Source organism: Myotis lucifugus, unplaced genomic scaffold (genome assembly GCF_000147115.1).
Source record: "Myotis lucifugus unplaced genomic scaffold, Myoluc2.0 scaffold_621, whole genome shotgun sequence".
NCBI classification, from domain to species: domain Eukaryota; kingdom Metazoa; phylum Chordata; class Mammalia; order Chiroptera; family Vespertilionidae; genus Myotis; species Myotis lucifugus.
In genome coordinates, this window is record NW_005871669.1 from 403,831 (window position 1) to 413,319 (window position 9,489).

General features: G+C 63.5%; 1 protein-coding gene across 1 annotated transcript in view; it reads right to left on the reverse strand.

The window, feature by feature from the left end:
- Positions 1-9,080, reverse strand: part of CASZ1 (castor zinc finger 1) — a gene marked incomplete at its 3' end in the record, with an annotated part of 16,607 nt that extends 7,527 nt beyond the window's left edge. Inside the window, exons 1-6 of the mRNA XM_023746040.1 lie at positions 7,644-9,080; positions 6,322-6,390; positions 4,780-4,870; positions 3,583-3,747; positions 2,460-2,632; positions 1,396-2,249 (exon numbers count right to left, since the gene is read on the reverse strand). Of these exons, the coding sequence (XP_023601808.1) occupies positions 1,396-2,249; positions 2,460-2,632; positions 3,583-3,747; positions 4,780-4,870; positions 6,322-6,390; positions 7,644-8,620 (2,329 nt within the window). The remainder of the gene's footprint in view (positions 1-1,395; positions 2,250-2,459; positions 2,633-3,582; positions 3,748-4,779; positions 4,871-6,321; positions 6,391-7,643) is intronic.
- Positions 9,081-9,489: the final 409 nt, after the last annotated feature.

Consider the following 9,489-nt stretch of genomic DNA (forward strand, 5'->3'; position numbering starts at 1 on the left):
GGGGCCCCCCCCCGGCTCACTCCAGGCTCCGGCGCAAGGGAGGCGTGGCCCAGAGAGTTCCCCCCGCTCCTCCCCCCCCCCCCCCCCGGGAATGTCAGGTGAGTCACTCTAAGCTGCTAGCTGACAGGAGCGTCCCATTGGGGACGTTATAGTTTTCAGAACTCAGGGTGTCCACATTCCGCCAGCTCTCCAGTCACTTGCCCAAGGTCCCCAGGGAAAGAGGGCCCGCCCCCTGTCAAGCACTGGCAGCCCTCGGGGGGCTTGCGGTGGGGGGGGGGTTCCTGGGCCACAGGGACCCTCAGTCATGGCCGATCGCAAGACAGTCTCGCGGGGAAGTGGGTGTGCGGGCTCAGGAGCCGGACTGCTGGGGTCCGAGGCTCAGCTTCGCCTCCTCCTAGCTCTGTGCCCGGGCACAGACCAGCCCACGCTTCTGTCAGCTCCACAAGCGGGGCTTCTGCCTCTCCTCTTCCCTGCCACGCGCCTGGCACCGCTCGGTGCCCAGGCCTCAGCAAGCACCAGGGGTTGTCGAATGAATGAATGAATGAGTGAATGAACTGAGCCACGCCCCAGACCTGAGCCAACTCTTCTCAGGGATTTGACTAATGCTAATCGCCCGGAAGTGGGAAAAGGAGAGGCGTGAGGGACACAGAAAAACCAAAAAATCCCAGAGGAGAGAAGCAGAAACAATTGTAAAAGAGCAGGAAACGTGAGCGAAAGGAGGCCCCCCTCCCGGTGGGCCAGCGGGGGGACAGATGTGACCGGCTCCCCGGCCCCCACGAGGGAGCCAATGGTGAGGCTGAAATGAAAGGAATTCCACGTGCCCAGTCCCTGGGCTGCACCGGCCACTCCAGCCCTCAGCAGCCGCCTGTGCCCGGGCTGCGTGGGGACAGCGGGGGTCAGGGCGTTCCCTGGTGGAGAAAGTTCTACTGGGCGGGCGGACTGAGCAGAGCTGGGAAGGGCCTCCGCAGCCTCGGGGGCCGTCCGGGCATGAGTCTCCCCACGTGTTCCTGAAGTGCAGCCACCGCCATGGGGCTGGACTCCTGTCCCCGCCACGCCACCTGGAGGGAACTGGGACTCGGGGCCTGCTCCCGGCAGCGGCTGGTGGGAGAAGACCTGGGCGGGGGGCAGCCAGGCACCCCCACTTCACAGATGAGGAGTCAGAAGCAAGAGCTGCCTTGGGTGGGCTGGTCAGAATGAGGGGCCCCAAGTAGGAAAGAAACAGGATGGAGGCAGAGATGAGGCAAAGAGGCGGGCTCGAGGGGCAGGGCACTTGGGTGTAGGGAGCAGGAAGATGCCTCTGCCAGACACCCCCCCATTCTGCTCTGCCACCCGAGGCCAGGGAGCTCCTGGGGCCTGCAAGGTGCTTGCTTCCTGGGCAGGGCCCAGCCTGCTCACCTGGATCAAAGGTGGCAGAGGGCTTGAGGGCGGCCGCGGCCAGCCTGGCCATCATGGGCGAGATGAGGCCCTTGCTCGCAGAGATCCTCTCCATGATGGAGGCGGGGGGCACCGAGACAGAGGCGGCGGTGGCGGTGGCGGGGGCTGAGTCCCCAGCTCCCGAGGCGCCCAGAGTGGCTGTGTCGGGTGTCGCCGCGGCTGCTGCCCCGGACGACATGGCACCCATGAGGCCGGGGGTGCCCACAGGCAGGGAGGCGCCGCCCCTGCCCGGGAGGATGGGGAAGTAGGAGGCAGCGGTGGGCAGGCCTGAGTTGGAGAGGGCCAGGGCCAGGGGGATGGAGCCGGGCAGGCCCTGGGACAGCAGCCCGGAGATCTTGCTGTTGGGAGGCTTGGTGGCCCCGGGCACGGCCTCGGCAGTGGCGGTGGCGGTGGCGGTGGCCAGGGAGGCGGAGGACTGCTGGCTGGTGGGGGAGGCGCTCAGGCTGGAGTTCTTGCTGCTCAGGGCAGAGAAGTCCACCAGGTCGTCGTTGCTGGACTCCTCCTGCTCGGTGTCCTTGGCGCCCAGCAGCGAGGGCGGCAGCCCCAGCACGCCCGACGAGCGGATGTGCCGGCGCTCGTGCTTGCGCTTGTGCGAGGTCATCTGGCTGGTGGAGGTGAAGGTGAAGCCGCAGCCGGCGCGGATGCAGTGGAAGTGGTTGGTGGCCTTGCTGTACACGCAGCCCTCGTACTTGCACTCCTCGTACTTGTAGAACTTCTTGAAGCCGTCCTTGGCGTAGGCGTCGTCCTTGATGTGGTAGCTCTTGTGCTTCTCGATGTCACACTTGTTCTTGAAGGTGAATGTGCAGCCGGGGCGCCTGGATGGGACACCGGGAGCCTGTCACGGGGCCGCGTGGGGCCGGGAGGAGGCCCCGCCCTGCTCCCACCAGCCGGGGCCTCTGAGCCGCCCTCTCTGCTGTTCCTGCTCCTGTGACGCAGGGCCCTGAGCCGCCCCTGGGGCCTGGTTTCCAGCCTTCCGTCCCTCCCGAGGCCGGCGAGCCTCCCTGGCCAGCCTCCCAGGTAGGTACCTGCAGTGGAAGTGTGTGGTCTTCTGCCCGTAGAACTGGCAGTCGGCTGTGCCGCAGTCCTCGGTGGCCCGGAAGCGCTGGAAGCCGTCGTTGATGAGCTGCGTGTTCTTCTTGTGGAAGTTCTCGTGCGTCATCACGTCCGACGTGCTCGTGTACACCTTGTTACAGCCAACCTGCGGGGGTCGGATGGCTGTCAGGGGAACCCGGGCCAGGCGCTGTTCTGATGGTTGCAGCTGGAGCCTGGGGGCCTGGGCCGCTGGCCTCGCTGCTCAGGGCACATCTGCGCCTGTACACACCCAGCTGGGGGCCCGAGGGTAACTCAGGGAGCCCACAGAGAACCCCTCACGACCCGGCAGGCCTCAGGGCCTGGCCCTGCCTGTGCTGCGGGTCGGGTTGCCCTCTGGGACCCAGGACATCCCGGGCAGAGGCGTGGGAGCCCCTTCCTGCAGGGGGTGGGTTTGGAGTTCCAATCTGTGGCTCCACCTCTAAAGCCCCCAGGGGTAGGCAGGCCGGACCCGGGGGCCTGGCGGTCACCTTTAGCCCAGGGACGCGCTCAGCGGCAGGTTCCTGGCACAGGGCCCTCCCCTCCCACCCCAGCTGGGCCAAGGCAGGCAACGTTGCCATATCGAGTAAAAACCAGTGGAATCTGAACACCAGCGAAGGCTGGGCCGTGCCAGTGTCTGCACCATCTCAGAGCCCAGAGAGCGAGCCCCCCTCTCCCCCGGGCCCAGGTTGTCTCACCGAGGCCATAACAACCCCCTGACAAATACCGGGGGAGGCACGGCGGCTGCTATTTGCAACCCAAAGTCGCTCCCCTGGACCTGACACCTTGAAAAAGCCCAGACTCTGCGTGGCATTAAAACAAAGAATTAAACAAAAACCTCCTCAGGAATCATTTGCGATGCCGCTCTTGGTGTTAAAGCCTGAAAAATGTCGGTCTGTATAAACAGCTCGCTGGATTTCACCCACACCAAGTATGGCCATGGGGAAGGCCCCGCCCTGGCCCACCCGCCGCTGCCTGAGCCTGAGCCCCCGGGACTCGCCACTTGCCCCCCGTCTCCCTGTGCTGGGACCTGGGACGGGAGGAAGGGAGGCTCCCGTCGGGGGTGGGGGCGGGGGGCACCTGCATGCAGTGGTAGTGGGTGCTCTTCCCGTTGAGGTGGCAGCCGTGGTAGTAGACGCTGCAGTCGTCCAGCGGGCTGAAGCGCATGAAGCCGTGCTGCAGGGAGTTGTCGCGCTTCTTGTGCATGTTGTAGTGCCGGATCACGTCCTGCTTGCTCGTGAACCTCTGCCGGGAGAGGGCGGCGGGTTGGCGGGAGCCTGGCCGGCCTGCCAGAGGCCAAGAGCGCCAGGCCAGCTGCTGGCCCGAGGCCCCTCAGGCCTCCCTGTGAATAACCCTGCGTGGGGTCCAGGCAGCCCAGACTGCCCCAAGGCTGGCACACGGGACCCTGGAGGGAACAATTCCAAGGTTCCAGAACCACAGACTCTGCCCTGGCCTCCCCTCAGGCTCCCGACAGCCGTGCCCAGGAGCAGAGAGGATGAACTGGACCAAGCCTCTAAGGCAGGGGCTCTGAGGGACACACTTTGCCCAGAGCCACCGAGGGGCTCTGCCGGGTTGGGCTCCCTGGCGAGGCAAAGGGAGCAGCCCCTAGGCCAGTGATGGCGAACCTTTTGAGCTCGGCGTGTCAGCATTTTGAAAAACCCTAACTTAACTCTGGTGCCGTGTCACATACAGAAATTTTTTGATCTTTGCAACCATAGTAAAACAAAGACTTATATTTTTGATATTTATTTTATATATTTAAATGCCATTTAACAAAGAAAAATCAACCAAAAAAATGAGTTCGCGTGTCACCTCTGACACACGTGTCATAGGTTCGCCATCACTGCCCTAGGCAGACTGCCCTTACTCCCATCACTTTCACGAGCTCTGCACTCACCAGCGGGTGACTTTGAATAGAAGTGACCATGGACCTGAGCCTCAATGTTATCATCTGTAAAATGGGGCAGTAATGCCAACCTCATAATTCCCTGGGAAGATCAATTAGGTAAGGTGCCTGGGCTCTGGCACAGCCCTTGGTGCAAGGCAGACGCCGTGAATGGGCAGTTGAATTATTAGCACCAGGTTGCAGATGGCTCCAGATCTTACCAGATGCCTGTGGGCAGGGGTCTGGGTGCATGGACAGGCCAGTGGTTTTCTGGCCTCTCTGCCTCCCGGAGTTAAGTCCGGGCAGCCCGGGCAGAACTGAGCTCCCATCCCACTTTGGAGAGGCTCCCGCGGCCGTGGGCACAGGAGCAGGCGGTGCCCGAGGGGCCTTACCTGGTAGTTGCACTCGGGGTCCAGGCAGTGGTAGTGCTCGCGGTACTGGTAGGCGCAATGGATGTGGCCGCAGTGCTGGCTGCCCGAGAACCTGCAGGGGAGGGGTCGGCTCAGACCTCTCCGGGGCCAGGCCCAGGGGACTGGGCCTAAGCAGCCAGGAGGAGTCTATGCCTGTGCCGCAGAGAAGTGCCGGGCCCTGTGTGGGGGTGTGGAGGGCAGAGGTGGTCTGCAGGGGTGGAGGGGTGGAAGCCTGAGGAGGCCAGGACAAGCGATTGAGCCCATCAGGAAGCCTAGAGACATCTGCCCTGGGAGTCCCTCTGCCCTGGGAGTGAGTGCCAGGGAAGGCACCGAGGCCTGGCACCAAAGTGGAGAGGAAGGAGCTGGGGCAGCCAGAAGTCAGAGCAGAGACGGAGCAGAGACCCGGATGGGATGGGATGGGATGGGGAAGGCAGGAGCCCCCAACCTTCTCTTGTGCAGGTGCTGCCGACCGCCCAGCACTGGGCCAGGTGCCGGGACCCCGCTGAGCCGGGCCAGGGCTCTATTGCCGAGAGATGCAGCTAGACAGTTCTCTTTCCTGGGCTCTCCTGACACTTGAAACAGGGCAGAGCTATGAATTTTTAACGCACAGCATCTGTTTGGTTTCCCGAGGCGGGGAGCTCACTCTCCAGCCGACTCTGAAGCCAGGAGCCCCAGCTGCCTGGCCACTGCCCACCTCCCTGAAACCCCAGGCCGTCTCCAGGCCGAGATGTTGCCGGGCGTGGCTCTCCCAGCCCCGGGGACGGCCACCCTGGGGAGAACATGCCATGACAACTGCGGAGGAGGTGGCAGGCTCAGCCCGCCTGCCCGGCCGGGATGGCGAGAGACGGCGGGAGAGGGAGAGGAGGCCCCCTTGTCAGGGGGAGAACCACTTGCAAATAAATATTTAAGCTGAAGCTGCCAAAAGGGCCATCTGCTGAGGCGCTAATAATAATGATAATAATAATAATAATAAAGAGAGCAGAGCAAAGCTGGAAAGACAGAGAGGGACGGGCAGAACCTGGAAGATCAGCAGAAAGGCAGCTGCCGGGCACGACCCTGCCATGTGCTGCCCCGCCAGGCGCTGGCAGCCAGGGCCCTGATTTGGGGAATCTGTTGAGGGGAAGGTTACCTGCCAGTCCTGCTGCCTTAAGGGTGTAAAGGGGCAGGTCTGGAGTCAGGGGGTGAGGGCCCAGGCCTGGCCCGGGGAGCGCATTCTGGCCAGTTCCAGGGGCCCACACCCACCCAGGGCCCCGTGTGAGCTGTGGAGGGGCCCTACACTCACCTGTGGCCAGGCCCTGCCCTTGGGCCCCTTCAGGTACCCCGTCCTGCCTGGGGTACAAGCTGCTGAAGGGTGTGTGGCCCGGGTCCCACCCCGGGGGCGGGGCCTCTGAGCTGGGGCAGGAGTGTATGGGGTGGGGAGGCACCTTGGCACTCGTGGTCGTATGGACATCTGGTCCCAGTCCCCAGGCTTTCCTGGTGCCCCCCCACCTGCTCTCCGTGGCAGTCTCCTCCCCAGGGGCCTACCTGGCAATATATTTCTGGTAAATGTTTACATCTTCGGTGACAGCTGGTTTATCTGTGGGCAATCCGTTCCTGGTGAGAGACACAGGGCACAGCCGATTAGCGGACGGGGGGTGGCCTCCTGCCCCAGGAGCATCTGGGAGGCAGCTCCCTGCCCTGGGGCCTGGCCCTTCGCTCCCTCGCTCGGTGGTTGAGGCACTCAGGGTGGGACTGAGCGAGTCCCATGGCGAACGGCTGGCTTGGGTTCAATGAGCTCAGACCCAGCCAGGAGTCCGGAGTGGCAGGACCAGGGGGATCCGCCTCAGGCACGGGCCTGGCCTCGTCTAACCGGCAGGAGCCTCAGAAGTTGGGCCTGACCCCCCCCCCCCCACACCCCGGGAGTCAGGAAGCTGCTGGCTGAGGAGGGGCGCCAGGTACCACAGGGACGTCCCCAGGGGAAGGGGCAAGACGGCCCCAGAGGGCAGGCGGCTCCCCAGATCCGCTCCCAGGTGTGGCCCCATCTCGGGGGAGAGGGTCCCATTCAGCCCCACCATCCGTGACCAGTCATCTTACCATTGGCTGGGGCAACGGTTTCAACCTTTTTCATCTTGGGGCCACACAAGCTACTTACTAAGACTCTGCGGCACACCCCAAAATACACTTTTTGCCGATCTGACACAAAAAACTAGGTATCACTTCGATTCATTTCACACCACGACTATTGTGTTGGCCGTTGTCATTTTTTTATTTGACAAACTCAGGGAAAAGAGGTCAGTGCTCCTGACTAAAGAGTCGGCTATTGCATGTTTTTAAAAATTCTTGGGGCGCAGCAGCTGAAAACCACTGGCCCGGGGGTTAGGGCTGAGTGTGCCCCCTCCCTCCCCCCAGCCTCCTGCCTTCTCTTGCTGCCTTCCCTGTGGCCCAGGCTCTGAACCCAGGAGCCAGGGCCACCAGCTTGGACTCCGGAACCGCCCCCCCCCCAGACTTCCCTCAGCCTGTATTTGGGCCTGGGGGTGGCAGGAGGGAAAGCCAGTTACAGGCAAACAGGGTGGCAGGAGCCTGTGGTATGTGTGTTAGCAGAAAGCACATGCACACAAGTGCCCAGTGTGAGGTATGTGTGCACAGCAAGACGTGCAGTGTGTGGGCCCCTGAACTGGGCATGAGCGCTCACGCGGGCAGAGGGACACGCGTGAATGTGTGTGTGAGCACACACGTGTGAGCAGCAGCACATGCGTGAGAATCCTAGAGTGTATGAGTGCATAGCAGATGTGTGTGTCCACAGACGTGCGCTTCAAAGGCAGGGCCGTGGCCCCGGGGGGCAGGCAGCGGGGAGGGGCGTGCCTTACTTGACAGTGGAGACGGTCCCCGTGGTGATGGAGTCTGTTTTGGAGAAGGTCGACTTCAGGTACTCGGGGGTGTTGAAGGGCAGGGAGGCAGGTGGCTCGGGCCCCGGCCCAGCGGCGCTGGGGGCACTGGGCACGCTGGCGAGGGGAGCAGGAGCCAGGCTGGGGGCGGGTGGCACCTTGGCAGGGCCCGGCTTCTGGATGGCCCGGACGTCGTACTTGGAGGGGCGCCCCACCTTGCCCGTCTTGAAGGCGATGGCCCCGCCCATGTCGGGGCTGCCCTCCCCGGGCTTGAAGAGGTGCAGGTACTTGACGTTCTCCAGGTCGTACTTGGACGGCTTCTTGTAGGTGCTGCCGTTCTGGGGCCGCAGGTTCTCGCCCGTCTTCAGTTTCTGGATGAAGAAGTCGTACTTGGAGGCCCGGGCCACCAGGCCCTGCATGGGGACGCTGCTGTGCGAGGGCAGCGGCAGGATGGTGGCCTTGGTCTCCAGGTGCGCCGTGTGGCTGGGCAGCCGCAGGCCGGGCAGGGGGCCCAGGGCGTCCTTGCCCGCGCGCTCCTCGGCCTTGGTGCCGTGGGCCGGCCAGGAGAGCTGCTCGCCCGCCTTGAGCTTCCGAATGTACTCCTCGTACTTGGAGAAACGCGCCCGCTTGCTGAGGGCGTCCTCCCCGGCGGGCAGCGCGGAGGAGGTGGCCACCTCGGGGGCGGAGCCTGCGTGCAGCTTCTCGAAGCTGATCTTCCTGGCCAGCTCGTCCCTCGTGTTCTGGTCGTCGTAGCCGAACATGCCCAGGAACTCGGTCATGGTGGAGGCCGCGTAGTCCCGCAGCGAGGAGGCCTCTCCTACGGCAGAGAGGACGGCGGTCACCTCTGGGAGGGAGCCGGGGAGCAGGGGACGGGAGCCCCCCCAAGGGCAGGAGCCCCCACCCGCAGAGGGAGGGGGCCGGTGTGGGGAGGGGCGGAGCGGGACATGATCTATGGACATTTGGCTCACTTGTTAGGTTTTACGACTCTTAAATTAATTTGTTTAAAAAAAAAGTAATTAATACTGGGGTAAAATAAAACGAGTTCATCAATGCCAGGAAAATCAATTTCCTAAATGTTCTGGCCGATGGCTTTTCAGTACATTAAACAAAGTTTCATAAATGTCTCCGCTCTCGCCTTGGCCTAATATGAAGACGAAGCCATTTTACTGGAAGTAAGGCAGAGCCCAGCCTGCCTCAGGGGTGGGGGGACAGGGCCGGGCAGGTGGGACGTGGGCCGGCGGCTGAGGGAGCCTCCGTGGGTGGGGTTGGGGTGCGCCTGGCTGGGCCTGCCCGAGGACCCTCCCCGAGCCCCAAAAATGGACACCCAGGACCTTACCCCTGGGAGGGCCTGGCCTGGTGGCCCCGCCCAGAGCCCCCGATTCCTAATGATCCCAGACACAGGGCTGAGGGTAGAGAGCCTTGGTGCGCTCGCTTGACTTGTGAGCCCCCTGGGCACGCGCTCATGCACAAGGTGGCCACCCGCGGAGTCGGGGCCAGAGAGGCAGCAGGCCCAGGTGCGACCCATCTCTGCCCCACCCGAGCCCACGCCAGGGACACGGAGAACCCGAGCAACCCCCACAGGGGACCACGTGCACACACGCTCGCCATCGAGCTCACATCCCTGCCCCCTTCCCGACTTACAGACACACGTACACAGACCACCCACACCCCACGCCCAGCTCCCCGAGACTCGTCTCAGGATGCGGAGGTCAGATGATCCGACCCTCTCGGGGCTCTTCCCTGGAGACCCCTCCCTTCCACACACGACCTTCCACCCCATCAGACAGGTGACCCCTCGGCTCGCACAAGACACTCCTTCCTGCGCTGA